The sequence below is a fragment of the Rhipicephalus sanguineus genome, chromosome 3, assembly GCF_013339695.2.
Source record: "Rhipicephalus sanguineus isolate Rsan-2018 chromosome 3, BIME_Rsan_1.4, whole genome shotgun sequence".
Lineage (NCBI taxonomy): Eukaryota > Metazoa > Arthropoda > Arachnida > Ixodida > Ixodidae > Rhipicephalus > Rhipicephalus sanguineus.
Window position 1 is genome coordinate 44,343,772 of NC_051178.1, and position 23,867 is coordinate 44,367,638.

At 46.8% G+C, this 23,867-nt stretch overlaps 1 protein-coding gene across 1 annotated transcript in view; it reads left to right on the forward strand.

Annotated features, from left to right (window-relative positions):
- Positions 1-9,458, forward strand: part of LOC125757816 (uncharacterized) — a 30,970-nt gene extending 21,512 nt beyond the window's left edge. Inside the window, exon 6 of the mRNA XM_049413987.1 lies at positions 9,103-9,458. Within this exon, the coding sequence (XP_049269944.1) occupies positions 9,103-9,294 (192 nt within the window). The 3' untranslated portion in view covers positions 9,295-9,458. The remainder of the gene's footprint in view (positions 1-9,102) is intronic.
- Positions 9,459-23,867: the final 14,409 nt, after the last annotated feature.

Below are 23,867 nucleotides of genomic sequence, written 5' to 3' on the forward strand. Positions count from 1 at the left end.
TCTCCGCCGGAGTGGAGTGCTCCGGCGCAGAGTTCGTCGGCCACTCCGAATTAGATATGTGCGCCGGACCCAAAATCACCGGCGGCGGCGCGCCGGTGTTTCCACCTCCAGCGGCGGCGCGTGAAAGGCGCGGGTTTCATCGGACCGGTGGCGGCGCGGCGCGGAGGGTGCCGCTCCCGGGAGCGGCCGTATTGTCATACACCAGCGTTTTGTAGAGTTAAGTGAGATCGGAGCAAAAAAAGTTAGGTGCTAGCCCTCGTTCATGTAACATTACGGCGTGTATTTATCGCATTCACTGCTTCGCCCTTTCCCCCCCCCCCCCCCCCCCGCGCCGCCGCCGGTCCGATGAACCCCGCGCCGTTCACGCGCCGCCGCCGGAGGTGGAAACACCAGCGCGCCGCCGCCGGTGATTTTGGGTCCGGCGCACATGTCTAGTATCGAGGCTACCACCAGTGCTGGGCAGTATCGAAAATTACATGTATCTTTGATACTATCTTAGGTACTGTTTGGGTATCTTGTATCAGTATCGCGATACGTCTCGCAAGGCGTGTATCAGTATCTGCATTTCCGATATATTAAATAATGTATCATGTATCTTAAGATACAAGATACTGCTATTGCAAGGCCACCGTGCGAAGCAATAATCACTGGCTGAACTACGCTTCTCAAGCTGATTCTGCTGCAACTAAGCCACCAACAAAACTAAAGCCAGCGATAGTTTATCTTTCGACCAGAGTCCTCCTGCTAGGGCAGACGATTAGGTCTGCGCGTCCCTATTCGTGGAGGAGAGTCACGGGGCGGCGCTCGCGCCGCCTTGACAAAAACAAGTGCGGCATCGTCTACGTCCAGCCGATCTTTTGTTTTCTCGATCTTTAATTTTTTATTGTGTTAATGCCATGACACCGCCTCTTAGTCGCTGTCCTCTCCTGCGTACTCCAGTGCATGTGGCGTCCGTCGCGCAAATATTGGTGCCCACATAGTGTCGTTATCGAAGTTTCTCTTGTCCGGTGCTTGGTTACATCTGCAGAATGCAAGATTAGGTTTGCTTTGCGCCTCGTGGCTTTCCCAAGATAATGATTTGAAGGATCTCGTGCATTTAAGATTGAGTGGTATGTAATGAGACTGACTTATGAATAAATGTCATTCTAAGAGCTATATCGCCACTGCTACCGATGCTAGGTATAATAGAAGAAACATGTCCCTAACAGATGATATCTTAGCGCACCGTATATTTTCCTTCCTTCTATCTTTATTCGTATTGTTAAAAAATACTTGGTTGTTAGCACAGGTGCTTTCTTGGGTGTGCTTCTTTTGCATACGATGCATTAATAACCCGGGATTCTGTACCGTTTTTTTTTTCGGTCTGGTTACTCCAATGTGTCTTCTGTAATGTGCGGCTAAACTCTGCTTTACATTCACTTTTAAATGGGAGTGTCATTTCTACTACTGTTTACTCGTCTACGCTTTTCTTTAGTTGCTGTTATGTCAAACCAATGGTGAGAACAAAGATATAATAATCTGGGCGTACCTGTACTATACAGTACCAAACATTATGCTGACTACGAAATTCAGTTTTCATTAAAATAAATGAAATTATTACGAGCCATCTTAGATATGTCAGGAAGGGGATTCGAGGAACATTGTTCACCGAATGCGCCATTTTTATCATGAGTGTTCAAACTAGCAGTTTTAGGCTATTGTGAGGCGTGCCCTCTGTATCGGCCTTCAATACTTCTTCACTATGAATGTTTCATACGGAAACGCCTTTCTGTTTTACTTAGATATATTTGTTTTCCCTTTTAGGCCTCCCTATATATACTTTACTGTTACAAATTACCAGATAATTGGAGCTGTGAGTGGCAATAGTGCGGATAGAGGCGGTGTCCTGCGACGCTGTGTCTATATACAATAAGCCTCAGACGTTTCTCGGTTGCACATGTTCTCTCGTACAAGAAAAATGGTTGAAATATTGGATGTTAGTGAGTATGTCGCTAACGACGGCTTTACGCCAGCTCATAAAGACAATATGAAAAGTCATAGCACTTTTGTATCATTTACGTGTACATGATGCGTCACAAAAAATGTCGCTACCAACGTTCTTGCAGCTGTACACGTGCTCGGTGATCCGTTATTACGTAAATGGTAATACGTTTGCGGACAAGGCAAAAGTTCACACCGGTATTTGCACCATCTTGCGCGGGCTTCCTATCGAAATTCTTGTGATTATACATGGGACACTTCTAGCTCGTCGTCAAGCAGAGCAGCAAATGCCATAATTTACAAAACCGAGATGCAAAAACCGCTGTCAGTGAAGTTTATGAAGCGCTGTCGTGGTGTTAAGCAGCTAAAACAACCCCAATAGGTTGTTTGGGATTGTAACTAATGTATTTTAAGCAAGAAGGACAACACATTTGTGGTGCTAACAGACATTTCATTCAAGTGAAACAAAATTGATCGCATTTAAGAACATTTCAAGCAAATAGTTTTGTGAATTGGCGTTTACTGCTATGTTATGTAAATATATAATAACAAATTTGCTGATGTATCGAAGTATCTTAAGATACAATTGGAGAGTATCGTATCGAATGCAATTGTTGCTGTAGTATTTTGTATCTGCATCTCGAATACTTCTTGCTTCAGTATCTTGTATCGTATCGCGATACAATTTCAAAGTATCTTTGCCCAGCCCTGGCTACCACACGCTGGGATCGCTTAGGCATGAAATATATTGTCATGTGGTCGTGACGTTCACGAAGGCAGCGGTCGGCGTCTTCAAAACTAAACTTCTTATTTGGGCGAACTTGTGCCCTGAAAATGAAAATACAACGAGCAAGCGCGCTTTGAACAGATAGCGGCGTGAACAGTTGTCGGCTGTCGAATAATCTGATCTGCGGTTAGGCACGTCGGCATTTATACATGCGGCATCGAACATTCGAGCCTTATTACTGGTGGCCGCGTTAGTTCCATAATAAACTCAACTGTTCGCGTTGGCGCGCTCTAGCCTAAAGCCTGTTTCGCATGCGGGCGACTGAGCGGCGGGGCCCGCGACGACTGAGCGCAGGGGCGTAGCCAGAAATTTTTTTCGGGAGGGGAGGGGGAGGGGTTCAACCATACTTTATGTATGTCCGTGCGTGCGTTTGTATGTGCGCGTGTATATATACGCAAGCAAAACTGAAAAATTTCGGGGGGCTTTGAACCCCCCCAACCCCCCCCGCCCTGGCTACGCCCCTGACTGAGCGGCACCGGCACGCTCGGACGCGACTTCGTTTCACATGCACCGCTCTTGCGCGGTGCGAGTGATGGTTGTGGAAAGCGCCCATTACCCGCGGGTTTCCTTTCTCCGAGTTCGCTTGTTTTGGTGCACTTGGGATGCGAGTTTCATCAGCCTTCTACTTCGGTGCACGATTTTCACGCGCCCGTCACTGTCATGTGAAACAGGCTTAACAAAGGATTCCAAAATGATCTGGAATGTTCCCAGACATTCGGGCGTGGTTTGCGTAATGCAGTAATACACGTGTAATGGGTCAGTAACATAAAACAGAGAAAGAAAGGAGCACGTATAGCAATCATGTCTCAATGCAAGGCCGAGAAACTCGCTGTGAAGCCGCTTTCTCCCTTTCTAATCACACGGTGTCCTTCTATCTGTTTTGAGTTCTCCAAAGAGATCTGTTCACTTATAACGTGCTGTTTCAGCAATGACGCTAATTCTGAACCGTTTACGCTACGGTGTTACCATTTCGTGTTAAGTGTACCGTGACCCGAAAAATTTTCAGAAGCGCCAACATTATTTAGTAAGGGATTAATATAGTGGCTAATGCAGGTCTCGCAGTTTAAGATGGCGACGTGCCGACTAAGACGGTGTGGTATTTGCATAATTACCGTACAGTAAACCGGCACTGCTAAGGGGCCCTAATGACGAGCCGCGTGGCGGCCGACGGAAACGCGCCATGGACGAAAAGAAGTCTGTCATGTCAAAGATGAAACCGTTCAATTTGCCTGCACCAATCTGAGAGGTTTCACGGCGTGAAGTCCAGGAATTGTGCTGCCATAGCGCGACAACGGAAACGAATGCCGGTACGGCGGAGGCCTTACTTTCGTTCGCTTAATGTGTGGCGCAACTTTTAGAGGTGGCAAACCGCACATGTGGACGCTTTATGAGGAGCAAACATCCCCCATGTCGTGTCGAAACGGTAAACGCTAGTAAGTGGCGCCGAGATCACATGATCTAAATACTGCGTCGTATGGTGTGCTAGCGCCTGAAGCGCACGCCTGCACCATGCCGGCATCATCAGCAGAGATGGTGCGAGATAATCGCGAACTAGCGCTGCACCTTTGAAAATGTTCAGATGACGTCATTGTGGCACCGCTGAAACAAACGACGAAGGCGCATCACTTGGTGAACTTGTTCAGGTAGTACCCCTCCTTCAGGTGACCATCATCGGCACCCGATAGGTGTGGTTGCTTAAAACCAGGGCTGGGCAAAGATACATTGAAATTGTATCGCGATACGATACAAGATACTCGGACAAGAAGTATTTGAAATACAGATACAAGATACACCCGTAATAATTGTATCCGATACGATACTTCCCAATTGTATCTTAAGATACTTCGATACATATGCAAATTTTTTATTATAGACCTATATAATGAAGCAGCAAAGGCCTATGTAGAACTGTGTTTACTTAAAATTTTTTTAAGTGCGACCAACTTTGTTTAATTTTAACAAAATACCTATTTGTATAACAAGATACAAACTTTCTTGCTCAAGGTGTATTAGATTTAATTCCTAAACAACCTATTGGGGTTTGTTTGGCTGCTTAACATGACAGCTCTTTAGCCGCTGCGCTGTTAGTGGTTTTGCGTGACACTTCTGTAATTTATGGGTGTCGCGGCTCTACTTGGCGACCAGCTAGTAGGTTGCCATCTACTTGCAAGAACGCCATTAAGAAGCCTCCACACAATTACGCAAATACCGCTTTGCAGCCTTACCTTGTCCGCAAGCGTATTTTTGTTTTCGTAATACCGCATCCACCGACAGGTGTACAGCAGCAACAACGTCCGGTAGCGATATTGTCTGTGAGGCATCGTGTGAAGACGATGAACTACAGAGTCGGCGCTCATAATTAATTGAGGACATAAAACTGCAGTGATTTTCATTTTTTACTTATCTGCTGGCGTAAAGCGTTCGCTGGGAGCCTATTCACTAACGTGCACTCTTTTACCACTTCTTCGAGAGAACCTGAGCCGCCAGGAAACGCCTCAGACGTGTTCTAGAGGCACAAAGCGCCTCAGGTTATCACTGCTATTCACACTATTGCCACTTCTGGCTCTGCTACCTACAGATTTGTGACAATAAGAATACTTTAAGGTGACCTAGACAAAGGAAAACCAGTATATGTAAGCCAAATAGCAGGTGGTTCCGTACTAAACAATCAAAGTGATAAGTATACAGGGTGTTTCACGTAAGTAGAACCAACTATTAAAAAAATGGTTAATTGCCGCTGAATGAAACCAAAGGTATTTGGTTTACCGTCATGTGGCGCTCGTTATGGCATATTTTGTTCTAAGCTTAACAGGTTAATTAAATAAGGTCAATACTGCGGCATTTTTAATATGCACTTTAGGGCCAACTGCGCTTCGGCACACCGTAGAGCGCATTTAAAACAACCGATCCATTTTTTTCGCAGCGTACATGCTGCGTGGTCAGTATTTTTGGGCTTTTAAAGAAAGCCCGCGAAATATGGAATAAAACCACGTTCGCAGACCGTTAAAAAATAAGAATAAAGTAGAGAACGTATTTTAGCAGCAGGTTACAAATGACATATTACAATAAGCAGACGGGCAAAAAACATGGCTCAAAGCCTGCACTAAGCCGCGCAAAGCTCGATACACAGCGAAGCTGATCGGTCTCATGCATGTTTATTCTGTATCTATAGGCAGAACTTGGCAGTAGCGAGGTTGAACTTGGCTGTAGCGAGGTTGAACTTAGCTTGAACTTGGCTGTAACGGTACTGAACTTTCGCTTTAACTGAACTTTTGCTTTAACTTGGCTGTGGCGGGGATGAACTTTGCTGTTACGGCGCATGAGACCGATCAGCTTATGGCTAGGACCAGGCTTAGTCTTTCGAGTAGAAGAGCTGGACAGGCATCAGGCGCCTTCCATTGTCGTTGGCGTACGCCTTCCATCGCTTCGGGGTCTTCTCGAAGCCGCCGTTGTCTTTCCCGTTGCCTGGTATTCTCTCGTTGTACGTACTTAGGGTCTTCGGCTCGCCGCCATCGCTTCGCAGCAATTTTTGGGGCTAACTGTTGCCTTCTTGATTTTAGTGGACCAGTGTTAAGTAGGGGAATTTACCCCATCTCTGTGGCACATACCCCTTTATGAAGATGATAGTTTTTTGGTTCGACGGACAAGGAACGACTTGCAGAACACCTTCACTGTTAAAACTATGCAGAGGACTAGGTAATGTACGGGATGCAAAAAAAAAAAAAAAACGGAGGACAGCAATGAGAGCACTTGTGCTAACAATCAAATTATCATTGAAAGAAGTTCTCTAACAATATAGCAGGAAGAACAAAGACACAGTACGTCAGAATATTCCCGGTTACGTAAATGCCTGCTCTATTGCATCTAACGTCGGCACCGATAGTGGGACGGTATTTAGAATATCCTTTGCATATAAGACGATCTCATCGTACTTATGTATGTCAAGCTTACATCCACGAGATCATTCAAATCGCTGATGTGTGGAAGCCGCGAGACGCAAAGCAGCCCCATTCTTGCATTATTGAGGCTTTGTAACGAAGCACCACGTAAGACAAACTTAGATTGCGACAGTATAGCGGCATCAGAACTTATGCGAAAGACGCCGCACGCATAGGAGTACGCAGGAGAGTGCAGTGGCTATGAACAAGTGTCATGATATCAACACAACTAAAAAGAAAGTCATCTAGAAAAAAAGGTAGGCTGCACGTAGACATTCGAATAGCTTTTGGTGTAGCGCGAAAGGAAACACGGACACGAGAAGGCACACAGGAACACCACCTTCTCGTGCACCTTCTCGTGCCTTCTCGTGTCCGTGTTTCCTTTCGCGCTACACCAAAAGCTATTCAAATGAGTAACCAACAAGCCCACGTTGCAACCCTCATCGTAGACATTCGTACGCCTGTTTTTGTCTAGATGGCTCGAGCGCCATCATGTGACTCTGCTCCACCAATAGGGACGCCTAAACCTCATCACCTGTGCTCGCTGGAGCGCTCTGGCTGAAATATACAAGAATGCCATTATCGTTAATTTTATTCAGGTGGCTTAGAGGCAGCAATATCAGCTTGAGAACTAGCATTCCGGTCGACGTTTATTTTTTCGCACGATGGTGCTTTAATGGCAGTATCTTGTATCTTAAGATACACGATACATTGCTGAATGTATCGGAAATACAGATACAGATACTCGTTTTGCGAGACGTATCGCGATACAGATACAAGATACCCAAGGAGTATCTAAGATAGTATCTAAGATACATGTATCTTCGATACTGCCCAGCACTGCTTAAAACACTGAGCTAGAACGAGAGGCAACACTGTTTCAAGCGACGAGCTGCACTGCGGCGGACCACGGCGGCATCGTGAAGAACACCTAAGTCAACCACAGTAATCATTTCCAGTTCCTTGCGCTGCCGTCCCATTTGTTGGCTGGAGATGCCACCGATGGCTGCGAACGCTGAGCAATGCGTCATGCAGGATCTCTCCACGCGCCGTGACTGACTGCGTACAAATGCTAAAATGGAAGGAAATATGGCTTGTTCCGTTCGAGCCTCCCAATATTAACACTGGTAGTTACGATTGTCCCACAGACCGACGGCGCCCCCGCCCTTTTTTCTTTTATATGTTGGCTTGGTGGCAGGGTCAGTCTTGACTGAAAATCGGACGTTCACAGTTCAATGAGGCATCCTATAATGCACATTATTGACAGTCTGGTCTCTAATTTTGAGAGAAAGTAGCGGAGTCGCATGATGCCACATATTTGCTGTGTCTTTTATAACTAGTGTTCAATATGTATTATGTTGTTCGCTTAGCAAATTTTGCTCGTCGCTACCTGTCTGCCTTCAAACATACCTGCCAATCATTGTCCGGGAGGAACGATCAAGAACGAATATAAACATTACATTAGTTTCCGCTGGCTCCCATAATGAGCCAGTCAGGTGTCACCAGCGGTGCAAAAAAGGTCGCGCGCGGCACTATGGGCCGAGTGTCGCGTCCCAATTACTGAGTCCCGTGCAACGTCAACTTCTGTTCTCGTCTGGTGTCTATCGCAAGAGGCTCCATCAAAGAACGCACATTCAACAGTAAAAGATTAGCCGATGTGTCATTTGAAGAAAATCTGAAAGATATCACACGACCATAAACGACGGCCCATGTATTCAGGTTTCTATTCAGCAGTTGTACATACTAATCGTACTGTATTCCACCTTTATGCCGACTGCCGTTACTGCTCGCAACCAATGTTCTCCCAAATGCGATAGTCCGCGAACATTTGCGTTTCACTGTGCTGCCAAGGAATGTTAATCGCTACAGAATATATTTTACATGTTTTTAGATGCAAATGTTGCGGACACCTGCGTTCAATAGCTTCAACAGCAAGAAATATTGCTTATTATCTAGAAAACATATTTTGGCAGATAGAGAAAAATATATTTTATTAGGACCTAACGTCAGTACATTATGCGAAAGTGCATTTCACGACCGGTAATGCTATCAATTCCTCACGAAGGTGGACCCTCAGTAAGGCTCAGGCTAGATTCAGCGTAAGCTTCGCTGATAATCGTCTTGCGCGCCATTCGTAGCTTTAAATATACGTGTAGTTTTGGGGGCCTAAGATATGCCAAAGATTTTTTTGTGGTGGTTTGCCAACTTAAGGGAGCAGCTGTTGCACCTGAGCGGCCCTGACTCTAGCCTTTACATAACTAATTATCTCAGGTTAAGTAATTTTTACGGGCTATTTTTAATATTTAAGTCAGTCCCTGCCTTATGCTAAGCGTATTGTTCAGCTGGTGAATTATATTACGGCGTTAATTAGTCGCATTTCATTTTTTTTCACTACAGGCCCGGCTAATGGCTGAGCAGCTGAAGAAGGCTCAAATTCAGACGATCGCCATCATCGTCGAACATTACGAATATGACGCGAACAAAACTGTTATGAAGTATTCCCACGATCAGCAGAAGGATATTCCGTGCGCCGTGACCCCGTTTGGCATCACCAACCGCACCAAGGAACAGCTCAAGAAAGTCCTCTAGGTTCCTACCAGGCGAACGAGACGTTACAGTTGTTTATGACTGCACAACAAGCCTTGAACTCTGCGCTTCTAATCCATCGCCAAGGCTGTTACTATGCTGCGCTGCACTGTCAATTTCCTGCATTTCGCTCATCCGTGGCCCAGGCGTGAAGGTGCCTGGTTTGGTCGCACGTTTTTTTACAGCCCTCATTCGTAGTCCTATGGTTTAAACATTATAGTAATTGCGTTTCATTGTATCCACTTGCTCTTTGTTGTATTGTATTAGAGTCGAAGCCCCTTAGGGTCTCGGCTTGTCGGTGTGTCATGTCGTAGTCACGGTCCATCTTAAACGGGGAGGCGCCACGAAAATTGGGTAAATCCCACTACTCGCCACCGGTCCATACTATGCATATTATCAGTTAATACTTCGTCACTACTGCACAAAACATTGTTTAGCTTAGCAGCGGTGTCAGAATACCTGACGAAATTTACCAAGGCGCTCAGGTTTCCTATGTAAAACCAGAGACACAAACGTGGATATCTACGGTAAGGTCATCTACTTGAAGCACCACTTTGTGAAACATATCTGCAAAAGTGATGGTGCTTTACTCGTCACCAGTCCAGTGAAAATGAAGAAGGCAAAAATTATCTGAACAAATTGCCGACGACGTTAGTTGAGCACAAACACCCTTACTTACATGCCGTACGGAACTGAAACCGGCCATGTAGGGAAGAAGAAGAGGAAGCAAATAACTTGAAGCAGCGCGAAAAAAAACCAGAACAACGAAGGAACACGCACAATAGGACCAGCGCTGGACTGCCAACTGAATATTTATTGAAAATTCACCATTTTTACCTACGTTGCAAAAAAAAACACGCCTTGTCACAAAAAACGCCAACATTAATTAAACATGGCAGGCATGCGTATTGCAATACACGCAAGTGTTTATCGAGAAAACATCTCTCTTGAGTAGTCAAACTGAGTGACGTCGCGCTGACACACTTATCTTCAGCTTTACTAATATAATGTGCTTCCGCAATTTCTCTTTCTTTTTTTTTTAGATTTCCATACATCAAGAATACGGTGTCTCCGAACTTGGGTGCGCATGTGCATTTTTTTACAATGGAAAGCTAGGTGGCTACCATACCAAATTTTTAGAATGTTCTTGTGTTGCCTAGCCCTCATTAAAACATTGCCCAGTTTGTCCAATGTACACTCTCCCACAACGTAATGGCATGTGATAAACGACTTAGCGAATTTTGTTTCATGGTTAGTAGTACATGGCTCTCGCTTTCGATTTTTCATGGCATTACACAGCATCGAAAGTTTACAGGGAGCGGAAAACACGAGGTTGACATGGCGCCTGTTGGCCACTTTCTTCAGGTTGCGCGATAACATATGAACGTACGCTATCACGTGAAACGACCTTTTTTCCTTTTGTTGCTCATCAGTTTTTCTTCCCGAACGTTTTTTGATCACTTTAGGAACGCCGAAGAACAATAACATATACTTTTTGGATATTAGTATTTCCTTTCATACGTATCTACCTAGATCGAATAAAGACATCCTCCCGTATGATAGTACGCACTCCAAGCTTGTAAAAAGGGGAATCGCCATCACATCTGTATAAAGTGCAATTAACAGATCGTGTGAGCACAAAATGAAGGATAGCCTATCGCAACAGACCGAACGCCTTAACTCATACGGTTATTCAACTTCCGTCATCACATCCGTGTGTGAAGCACTGCTACAAAAAATAAAACGTTCCCGAAGAAAAACTGATGAGCAAGAAAAGGAAAAAACATGGATGATCCCTCTGTCATAAGAATCGCTATAACACGAAAGTGAAACGTCTCTTCACAGACGTAGTAGCGCTTGTTCTGCATTGTTTCGGCACAAGGGCGAAGGCATGAATGCCATAGCAACGAATTGTAATGTCACACGAAGAACGGCAAGCAGCTCGAAAATCGTAACGCGCTGCTCGAGCAGAAAGGACGCGCGGAAAGAACATACGCAGGATGAGCGCGAACTAACAATTGTAACAGCTCGACAGATAGAGCGCGCTGCTCAAACACTAAGGAAGACGCACGAAACGAACGCACAAGTATACACAGGATGAGCGCGAACTGTCCCAGTCTTAACTTATTGGTGTGTGAGCAGCGCGCCCCTTTCGCAGAAGCGGCCGCTGCACTGAGCGAAGTGACCTTCTTGCTGTCTGTAACTTCAACGCACACTTGCGGTGAGAGCACAAGACGTACAAGCCACCCCTATCACGAGATAAGCGCGCGCGCACGAGTGACCCCGCCCTGTGGAGGCGCGCGCACCTTTAAAGCGCGTCCTCCGAGCGCCTCGCGCCATCTCGCTAATGATAATAAAAACACGGTGAAGTGCCACCGATCTGAGCACCACCAACGCTAAATGGTGTATATGAAATAGCTCGCCGTTAGTATGCTGAGGAACGTGCAGTCTGTGGCCGAGTCGGTTCGCGCTGCGGAGCGAGGGGTCGTAGGTTCGACTCCCGGCGACGGAACTTTTAAGACGATAGTCTTTCTTGCAATACTTGAACGCCGAAATTTTGGTCCGTCTGTCTGTCTGTCTGTTTGTCTGTCACACGATTCAGCCACCCGGCCAAAGTTTAAGCACTTGCTTAACGCCCAGCAAACTTGAACTGGTAGCTGCGTTCATACTTGAGAACATTGTCGATCAAAAAGCAAATATTACGCATATCTGAGGCGCATCATCAATACGTAAGTATTTGGTGGTGTGTTCCTTTACTTTAAGATACATAGATACGTAATTCTAAAGACCCTAGTGTTTCTTAGGCTGCGCTGAAACGGCGCAGAAACGGCCGGCACAAGACTATCGCCTTTCGACGGCATTTGCAGCGAAGCACGCCGATACGCGGCCAATCATTTTCTTCCAGTTTTTAGGAGCTGGCTCACCAGGTTCATAATCTGGGGCGAAGTCCCGCGCCGTCACCTGCATCCATCCATTCAAAGCGTCGTGGAACGCGAAGAGGAACGCTACGCGCGTCATGTCTTCCCTCTAGCCTGGCCGTTAATGCTCACAGGGCGAGCGGGGAACGCGGTCGACAGCCAGGGTTTTGTCGGACAGCTATTTTTAGGGCCACTTTGTCGCGCGCGTCTCGAGGGCAGTTTTCAAATTGAAAGGACATTAGGAGCGTTGCGTCTGCACGTGTCGGCAATGGAGAATCAGACGCTCTTAGATATTTCTTATATATGTACTTCATCAATGTGTATATAATTGTCAATTGTGTATATAGTTCATGAAAACAGTAAATTAATAAAACATTGTGCATACATGTATACATAACAACACGTGTCACGTCTTTGTATGATGGTAGAGGACTTGTACGGAAGATTCACGGGTTTTCCCGATCTTCTCCGAGCCAGCTCCTCAATCATCATTCACTTCCTACATATGGCGTGATTTTTTCTTAGTCATTTGTTAGTGCATACAACGTCATATTCATGACGTCATATTTTACGTCATATTCGTGACGAAAATACGTCAGTGGAGCCGTAGTGGACCCCGGCATAAAACACTTTCGTGTTAAAAAGGCCGCTTCGCGTGATACCATACGTTCATATGTTATCGAACAAACTGAAGGAAGTGGCCAACAGGCATCATGTCAATCTCGTGTTTCCCGCTTCCTCAATGCTATGTAATGCCATGAAAAATCGAAAGCAAGAGCCATGTACTACTAACCATGGAACAAAATTCGCCAAGTGCACCTCTGATGTCGTTTATCAGATGCCATTAGGTTGTGAGAGAGTGTACATTGGACAGACTGGGCAATGTTTTAATGATAGTGCTAGGCAACACAAGAACAATCTAAAAAATGGGTATGGTAGCTAACTAGCTTCCCATTGCAAAAAATGCACATGCGCACCCAAGTTCGGAGACACCAGATTCTTGATGTATGGAAATCCAAAAAAGAAAGAGAAATTGTGGAAGCACATTATATTAGTAAAGCTGAAGATAAGTGTGTCAGCACGGCGTCACTCTGACTACTCAGGGGAGATGTTTTCTCGATAAACACTTTTCTGTACTGCAATACGCATGCCCGCCATCTTTAATTAATGTTGGCGTTTCTTGTGACAAGGCGTTTTTTTCTTGTGACGCAGATATGAATGGTGAACTTTCAATAAAGATTCAGTTAACAGTCCAGCGCTAGTCCTGCTGTGTGTGTTCCTTTCTGTGTCCTCCTTTTTTCGCGCTGCTTCAAGTTATTCGCAAGATGAACCGACTCGCCCAAACCTACAAGTTGTTGCTGAGAGGAAGCACTTTAGGGTAAGCTGCATTCCGACGCAGTTTTCCCACGACGTTAGTGGAGCTGAAACACCCTTCCCTACATGCCCCGTTTCAGGCTTGGCACCACTAGTGCCTGATCAAAGAAATCTTTCTCAAAACAATGTGGCGAATTGCCTCGGTCAGGCCGTTCTTCTTCTGCCTCTCATTGCCCATTAGCAGGGATTTTGCTGTGAGAACGCCGAAGGTTCATCGCGGCACCCCCCTCCCTATTAAGTCAATGTACGGGATAGACTTTGCGCCGCCCTCTACTAAGGTGACTAGGGGGGGGGGGCGCCCCCAGAGCCCCCCCCCCCCCCCTGCGCATGCCAATGTCAGTAGCACATACCCAGTAGGAGCTGCGGACGCTCCGCAGGGATTTTCCACGAACCTCGACCTTGAACAGCTCCGCTGTCAAATCATGTTCATCTATGCGCATGCGCATAGTTCCTAGAAGGTTATTTGATTATATGTTGTTTCTTCAATAAAATTGCGGTTGATAGTCAGCGCTCGTCTTGTCTGTTTCCTCGTCCCCTTGTTTTCGTTTTACGTGCGCGCTGTTCCTTTACAACTGTGTTAAAACTTAAAGCAGAAAGGCTAGCCAGCGCTCTTCAGTCATTTGACCTTCAATTACGTTTGACATACGAAACTCGTCAATTTTTAAGTACCAACACCAGGAGAATATCACAGACCGGCCCATAACGAGGAATTTTCGCAGGGGGGGGGGGGGGGAGCACTTGCTGAAGGCCTTGACTATTTGAGGAAAGCGCCTACTTTTCAGTAATTATATTCGGTAAATATCGGGTTATGTCAAGTAGTTGACTTTATAAATACTAGTCTTTTAATAATTTTACATTTTTGTTCGTTTTGCGACGGAACTTCCTAACAGAGTATTTTCATGCGGACGATTTCGGAAGGAAGAAGGGCCCTAGCCTAATCCCCTCCCCTCTGGCTACGGACCTGCCACGGACCTTCGAAAGACACAAACTGGTGTTTTTACAAGCCCTTCAAGATTAAATAAAATTGATCCAACGCTATACCAGAATGCTTGTCTATAGCTCGGCGACGGGCTTACCAAGGTATATGTAAACTGGTAGCGAAGCTTCCACAAAAGCCCTTATGTCGACACGATGGCGTCTCGTTACAGCCGTCGCCATCTACCTACCTTGTGGCAAAAAGAATTAAACAAAGCAAAAAACTAAAAAATGACGCCACAACCGGAAAGCGGTAACGACGTCGCGCTTTTACGCTGAACGGCGCGAATTGTCATTTTTTAACGTGCTGCTCTGGGTGTCAATAGCTACGTGATATTTCGCGTGCTTTTCGGCACGCTAATAGCCGTATGCGAGAGAACACGAACAAGATTTGAGAAGCAAGCTTACTTTATTAGCTAAATACTGCACTTGTACTGCACACCAGAACATTATACGGTTAAAAAGAATGTACTGCGGCTCGCGAGCACAGAAGTTCAGAATCGCGTAGTCAAATCAAGGAAAAACAACGGGAGCGAGATACCAGCCGTGAAAGTATGAAAAATCGATGAAAATGAATTGTCACTGGCACCGACGTTTCGACAAGCGGACTCGTCTTCTTCGAGGCTGTAAGGTTGCTGCCTTGAAGAAGACGAGTCCGCTTGTCGAAACGTCGGCTCTGGCGACACGCCGTGTTGACGAATTTTTCATCCCTTTAAGCCTCCATCTTCCTCGGAACTTCTGCCGTTTTGGACAGCCGTGAAAGTGTCACTTCTGCAGCCGTCGCGTGGCGCGCAGCTTTCACCGTCACGAAAGGGCGACAGCGAAAGCAATCACAGGAACGGTTATCTACAGCTGCTGTTAGTCGAGCGTCGTGATAGTAAACAACGCATACGCCAAGAAAGAGCCGACAGAGGATATGCGCGGAACCACTGAGCATAAGAGAGCGATGCCTTGCTAAACCGAGAATGCGCCGAACACAAGCCTACCTTAGCAGACTGTCTGCTGACAGCCTTCATTTCGGGTGATCGACCAAAAAAATTTAGGCAGTCGGTCAAACGCCAGATTAGCCATTAAGTAAATTGCTAGTGTATTTTTTCACGTTTAAGATTCAAAATATTTGAAAAGAAATTTCATTGAATTTTTGTATTCATTACTCATTTCCCAGGCCGCCATGATGGATCAGTGGTTATGGTGCTCGGCTGCAGACCCGAAGGTAGCGAATTCGATCCCGGCCGCGGCGGTCGCATTTCGGTGGAGGAGAAATGGTAGAGGCTTGTGTACTGTGCGATGTCAGCTCACGTTAAAGAACACCCGATGGTCGAAATATCCGAAGCACTCCACTACGGCGTCCCTCATAATCTGGTCGTGGTTTTGGGACCCAGATATCACTACTTATCCCCACCTTCAATCGCATGCCGCGCGTTGCTGTTTGGAGATACGTCGTCCGCCTCTTTTCGTTCAACTTTCGCGACCATTATAAATTTACCTTGGGCCTACACTCTATCTTTCTTATCTTATGTGGGTGCAGCAAAACGCCTGCAGAAGTAAACTCGTATCTAGAGAAAGATAAAAGCAAGGAGGCACAACTGTCACGTCTGGGTCACGGACGAGGACAGCAGAACCCTGGGACCCCACTAATGATCTTTCATTTTAGATGCGAAGCATCTGATAGCGGCGGCATGTCCCACGGCGTCGGCGTCCGGACTCACACTACGGATGCGCAACTGTCCTTCTTCCCTCTCTCGTACAGCTGCGCGTTACTCTCTCCACTTCTCTCCTACCACCTGCTTGGGCTTCTGCGTTCTCGCTTCTGCTCTCGCGGCGCATCCGCTACTCTCCTCCTCTAGTCTCCTCTCCTTCAAATGTGAATATAAAGCGGGTAGAGCGCTGCACGCGTTCAGTGCAGCGCTTGCTTCGGTTGGCTCCGCTTGACTCCGTTAATGCCTTCGATGAAGTGTGATGGAAGCAACAGTCCCGTAAGTTAGTGGGTTGGCGCAAGCAAGCGTCAGCATCAGCCCACAAACTAACAGCAATTTCGTGTGCTTTTTCGTGTCTTTCTTGTGTGTGACCACGTATGTGGGCAGCTTGTCTCATGTTTCATGCGCCTGAGTACGGTTTTTAGATGCGAAGCAGCTTATGGCCGAGTTCAATCCGGTGGTGGTGTGCGGCGTGACCACCCTTACTGCGCATGCGCATCCTCCTCCCCCTCCTCTCCTCTTCTACGCTCCACCCTCCCTTCTATCTCCTCTCCTACGCTCCACCCCTCTCGCGCGCCTGTCGACCGCGTTCCCGCTCACCCTGTGAGAATTAACGGCCAGGCTAGAGGGAAGACACGACGCGTCGTAGGGTTCCTCTTCACGTTCCACGACGCGAGGTCGGTAGCAGTATAAAAAAAAAACATGCCCAACGGAACGCGATCGTGCAAGTGCTCCAGCTTCGCATCACCTCATGGTCCCCTTTAGCGGGAGATGGTGTATTTTTCCCTTTCTCAATACAGTTTACTTATTTTCTTGATTCAAGCTTTTTCGGCGAACACCTACAGCTAACATAAAGCGGCACATGTTCACTGGAAGTTCATTGCTGCAAGCAGCGTAAAACTTGCAGGTGATCGGGGAAATGTCAAGAAGCATAGCCATTTGCTGGACTGCAGTGTGCTCATGTGCGACATTCCCTTGTTGTCCCTTCCTGTATCTATCTTTCGGAAGCTGCCAGCGTAAAGCCGACCAAATTATCGAATTGCCTATTTCAAGGTGCTGCAGAATATATATCGAGCTGAAAAAACTGAGCTTTAGTTGCTTTATTATGTGCTCAAAAGCATAAAAAGTTAGCGCAGCTTGTACTAAGTCGCCCAAGACTGGGTCACAGCAGAGTTGGTGGGCACGTCTCAGCTTCTCTTGTTGAAGGGGTACTGACACGAATATTTTCAGTTGTCGTTTTTTTTTTTTTGCGTCAAACGAAAGGTCAAGCCCTCAAGAGCCTAGAAAAGGTAGTGCTAAGCGCGAGTGCGTCCTCAAAAAGTAATTACACAGTCTGTTTTTAAAAGCTAGTTTCGGTTCCTGCTGTACCCTGACGTCACAACACGGTATGAGCTTCTCGTCACGTGCTCGCACGATATATAGTGACGTTTCCACGGCTGCTCCGCACCGTGGCTCCGTCGGTGACGCACAAGCGGCCATATTGGAAGTTTTAGTACCTATAGCGTCATCACAACTAGCCAGACTGCTGAGTGAAGCCACCAGAATTTGTACGGTAGCCTGACGTCAAGGTAGTGTCGATGTCAGTAGGTGCGCCATGAAAAAATTGACTTTATTATCAAAATAAAATATATTATCAGCATTTGCTGAGCTTCACACTTGCTCAGAGCCGTCTCTGCATACAGGAGATTTGTATGGCAGAGTAAACTCGCCTTCGAAAAAAGGTGTCAGTACCCCTTTAACCATCTGCACAGAACGCTGGGGCGGTCAATGAGCGCTTCATGAGGGTGATAATTTTATATCTGCCACACACGGCAAACCTCGACCATGATAGCTCTGCTGTAAGAAAGTATTCACCGGTGATTATGATACCCTTAAATTTGATATTAGAGAGCAGCTGGATTCGGGCGTGGGAGGTGCTGAGCCACGACTACGGTAGTTAGTTCAGCAGCATCGGTAGACGCACTTCCACTGGTTGTGTCGTTCACACAGAAAAGGTGAATGTGAAAACGTGAGGCGAGCCGGGAGAGCAGCGAAGGAGGCTACCACGTCTCGTGGTTCCCAGCCCGTCTAGCAGACGCCTCAGTTAACCCGCTCGGATGTAATCCCAACGAGCAGGCCCACGGGATAGCTCGCGATTTCACGTACCGCGCTGTCGCGGGTAGCCAGGCTCGTAATGAGGTCGCCATCTACAAAGATTCGTTATGTATTTTCCACGAAAGCGTTTCCCACAACCGTCTGGCTAGGAGAAAATCCCCCCCCCCCCCCCAATTGAACAAACCTCACGCTAGCACACTCAGACTTCGGCACACCCGTTCGTTCCTCGGTTCTTTATTAGGATTGATCTTGACCATTCACAGTCTTGCCCCAAATGTGACCATGACTCTTTTGAAGACATGCTCTGGATGTTTCCAGCCCTTAACGCCTCTCCACCCATCACGAAAGAGCAATGGGAGCAATCCCTGAAGAGCAGCAATCTCCACACTCAACTCCAGGCCGTCCAGAGGGACCACGACATCGCGGCGGGACGCCCAGTCCCATCGTAGGCGAAACCACCAACTTGATCTTGGGGGGCCTCCGGCTCTCGAGGTCTGAGTGAAATTCAGTTCTTGTAGTATCTCTTCGAGCTCATTCGTATTTGCAGCACGGCGACATACGTCTGCGGATCCATTGCCTGTCAACGTTGAAAATAACGATCACGAAGAACGTGTTTATTTCTTGTCAAAATAAACGCTTCGCCCTACGGAGAAGCGTCGGTGGAACACTGAAGTATGAACCGAGACCAGCATAAGACAATGATGATGATGCGAGTAGCGCACCCTTTGTTGCGAATAACGTCCAAGATCACGCACTCGTATCTCCCGCGCTTGTACTGTGATGAGGCCTTCCCTGGAACAGCCTTGTCAGGCAGTACAGATACGTGAAGATTCTTTCTTTTGTTCTTGCGCGTCTTGGTGTAGTTCCGCCGGTTCAGATATATGTATTCGCTTTCTGCAGACGCAACTAAAGTTTAGTGTGATATCTTCGGCTTGTGGTGGTTGAATAAGTATCAGTTCCACCACTGCCAACGTTTCCCCTTTCGAAATTATTCCAATTTAACAGTTTATATATAGACCAACTTTCTAGCTCCTCCGGAGAGCAGTTAGGGCTTGTGGATACATAATGTCAGACTATTCCCAAATGAAATCGCGAACAGTATAAACGAGACCGCGCTATACCACGCATGGTTTCCTTATTAAGACGATGTTTATTGTAATGTATACGGCAAATAAAACTCGATGTACCTTACAGCGGTTGTCCCGCACGTGCCTATAGTGTCAATGCTTTACTTAGGCCGAACGTGCGACTTCATTCACTCGGTAAAACAGTGGAGCACCCCGCTGGATAAACATTTGCGTTACTACACTGTCTGCGCTTTTATCAATGGCCGTTTCGAAGTTAACACGGGAGAGCTACAAAGACACAATGACAGGCATGAGCCACGTCGCTTTGTCGCAGTAAAATGAAGCTACAACGCTTTGATTTATAACGCCAACGCTGCAAACGCCGGCCACTAGAAAAGCGATGTAAATGAGATGACATCCCAACCACATGTCGGCGACCTCCCTCATTGCTCGCATATTTGTTTGCCAAGATCAAGCATGTTTACACAGCCTACATAAACTGTAAACTTGTAAAAGTCATGAGTGAGGTATTGGAAATTTTTTCCCTTGTGACTTGAGGTTAAAGCACTGCAAGGGCCGTAATTCTCGGCCCGGCCCGGGCCCGGAACTCGTTCAAATTCACCCGCCCGAACCCGGCCCGGTGACTCAAAATGATACCCGGGCCCGGCCCGAACCGAGAAAAAATTTCGCCTGCCCGGCCCGGCCCGGCCCGACCACAGATCAGGCCCGACTGAGGCCCGACCCAGTAATCTAGATGGTGTTGCCCGAACATGGAATCGACAGCAAGGTGTTTTAAGTGGCAAATATCTACGCTTTCTTGGCGTTTGTTTCGCTAACAATTATACTTTAACATACGGTAATTTCTTGTAAAAAGGGGCTCGCGGTGCAAACAGTTGAGCGGACATATTGAATACAATGATTGTTTGTTCGGCAGTGGTATACCGTACCCATTTTTTCTGCAAATACACTGGGGATCATGAAGGGCGTTTTGTAGCAGACATTGTAGCAACGAAAGTGATTTGCAGCACGAGTTCAGTTTCGATAGGGAGCGCAATACCAACAAAGGATGGATTGACGGATGGCTAAACTTTATTATGGTCCATCGGAACGCGCTCTAGCACGTTGCAGGCCGCTCCGACACCGGAACAGAGAGACCAAGTCTCTCTGCTGCGTCGCAGGCCTGTTGGACTGCCCATATAGCTGTTCTAGCGCGGAGCTGGTAATAGCAGCCTCCCATTTGGACGGCGTGATGACTTCGCCGCCACGTAACACGGAGCACCGCCAGAGCATGTGTTCTAGATTGGCTTGGCAGAGAACAAAACGCTCACTTCACTTTGTTTTTATTGCAAACTACAGCCTATTGAAATTTATAGCATGCTCTAACCACAAAGCCAATTGTGCACCCTTCTCGACATGTAGCACCTGTTTTCACCATTGTAATACCTTGCCACAGAGAGAGAAACAGAGGGAAAAAAAACAAATTTGTGACCGTTGTTGTAAATACACTAATTTAGGTAAAGGTATGGAACCGCGTGCACCACGTGTATGCGTATAAGCAGCCGAGAGGAAGAAAAAAACTATTTGTCATAGCATTATTTTCATATACCACACCACTGCTAGTATATAGTCTATATATAAGTTTCTTATGGCATAGTTTATAATTTATTTCTTCACATGTTATTGTGCGAAAAATTAAAGTATCAAGAGGTTCCTGCTTTAAGCACGCCATGCGCTGTTGCATCACATATCCCTGCCGCGCTAAAGCTTCTTGCACTGCTCACGCTGGCCGCACGGGCGCACCACATCTGTCCTTGCCAATTGCGAAGGCGTCGGCAGTCGTTCTTAACTTCCACCAATGGAGCAAAATTAGGATGTCTTTGTGGACCTCTGCAGAATGACCATAGCTGTCCAGCTCATCCCTTCACTTCTCTCGTTCCCTAACGTCGTGCCACTCTTCAATGTCATCTATAAACCTCCTCTTTAAAGGCTTCTCCTTGCAATTTTCAGCAGTGTATGTTATGCATGGTTTGCACCATGCTCTTTTTTTTTCATATTATAATGGCTTATGCCTTCCCAGCGATGTTGTACCGGTAGAAAGTGGTCATTGGACTACGCGGTTAGGACTGGCAGGAGGTGGACGAAGCGATTTCGATCTATTTTGGGGGTTCGTTCGAGTTTGGTAATAAAGGCGCGACTAAGCTTCTCGAAGCTTACTCATTGGATGCATATGGTTCGAGGTAAGGGGACATCACCCGCCACGAAATCTGTCATTTTCCTTTTTCAAGCCGGATATTTCGTCAAGCGAATATGCTTCACCACACGCCTTGTTTAATGAATCTATTCTGTTCCTCTACATTCCAACGCTGTTGCGGCAGTATCATGTAGCTCTCGCACTATGTAGCGCACTATATAGGGCCTCAAACACGCGGCTCGCGGACCTCTCGCTAGCGGCCCGCCGCCCGCACATGACTGTCTTCATCCCATTTTTTTTTTCTTTATAAGTATGTTCTTGAGATACACAGGCATTACAGATCAACAGGATATTTTTCGTAAGGCGCCACCTGTGGTTACCGTGTGTTGATACATAACCGTGAAACAAGAGCTATATTTCAGAATTCGCGTCCAGATTTCAGTCATTATGGGTGATACGAAATGACTGGTTCCCCAGACGTGAAAGAGAGACGTCCGTTTAATGGCAACACTAAAGGTGAACTGCTGCGCCGGCCACGTGCACGTGCCCTCGATGCCCCTCGGTTTCCTCTTCTTCGATAGAGTCTGGCACGCTCCAAGCTGCTCCGTTGCAACAATTGGTATCGATATGTTGTTGGACTCCTGCCGCCAAATCCCCTTCAGAAATGCTCCCGTAGACGAGATATGGGAGAGGTCTGCTGTGAAATGACGGTAGATTTAAAACCTGTTCCCCCTCCCACGCTCCTATCTTCTTCATTGCCCTAGCCCTTGCGGGAGTAAATTTTCGTCAATGCGGCCCGTTAGCTGAGGTGAGTTTAAGACCCCTGATATGGCGGAAGAAGACGAAAGCTCAGACATTAACAATGTGGCCACAAAAAGCAGGTTGTACGTCCATCTCGCGCTACATGACCACTGGGAGCCGTCACAGAGTCACAGAAAAAGAATGTGCCTTCTATCTATGAAGACTCCGTGCAGTCCTTTGGTTTTAGAGGGGGCTGTAACTTTCAACAACGCTTCCCCGTTTTGTAGCTCTGTGATCGCTCTTGCGATGACATATCATAGGTATAATTTCATTATATTACATTTATTACTGCGATTACAGAGTAACATTCGGGATATAAAATAATAACGAAAGCAAATAAAGCACGGAATTGCGAGATGTTACATATAAGCGGCTGGTCTATTTACTTTTAGCTCGCCCGTTTCAGATAAATCAAGTAGCTCATATGCAAGAACAAAAAGCAGTTCAGTACTTATCTCTCATAAAACTTCTCCAAAGAGCTTACCCCACAAAGAAAAAGCGTTTTTTCGAGATAAAGTGTGCAGCTTATATGTATGCACAAAACGATTTTTCTGTTATCAGTAAATTACTCCTTTACCACTCCAAAAGCACCACGCTCACCGCGACAAGACTCTTGGTAAGAGAGACAACTCGCAGGAAAATAACGACGCCAACTTGAAATTCACTCGCACCAAACGCCGCGACGTCATAGATTCTGACGGCATCTACTGGGCCCTACGTAGCCTATAGTGGGTAAACATGAAGTATATTGACATCTGAGGGGCCTTAACAGAATTGACATACCAAGTTTCTGGAAATTTCGTAGAGCCAAGGTTCCCGAAATACGACGAATACAGTTTAAAATCGATGACGTCACGTGCGGAGATTTCAGCGCGAAATTTCAAAATGAAACTTTGACCTTGATTTTCTCCTTTATTAATAGACTCATTGATGGTGAAATTAATGACGTTCGGATTCTCAGAGTACACTCTATCGGTCTAAACCGATTCAGTGTTTCACTTTAGTGACCCTTTAAGAACGGAGCAAAGTCCAAGCCCGGCCCGACCCGAGCCCGCCACCTCAAACCCGGGCCCGGCCCTAAGCCCGGAGCTTCAGGCCCGAGCCCGGCCCGGGCCCGCCGTGAAAGCTACTTTACCCGGCCCGGCCCGGCCCATGGGCGGGGCCGGGCCCGGATTTTTGGGTAGGCCCGAGCCCGTGCAGTGCTCTACTTGAGGTATCACAATGAACGTGTACTGGATCCTTCAAGTTTCCTTCACCGCCCGCCCGGACGTGTATCTCTTGATTTCTAAGTGCAAAGAATGCGGGCAGTTCACGCTAAGTCGCGCAAAGCTTGGCAAGCGAAGCACGGACCCGTCAACCGACACGTCGATAGCTTCGAGATGCGCGGCTTTCTCCTCGATAGTACGCACTTTCTTAGGACGCCCCATGACTCTCTGGACACGATCGGGAGCAGCGAGGC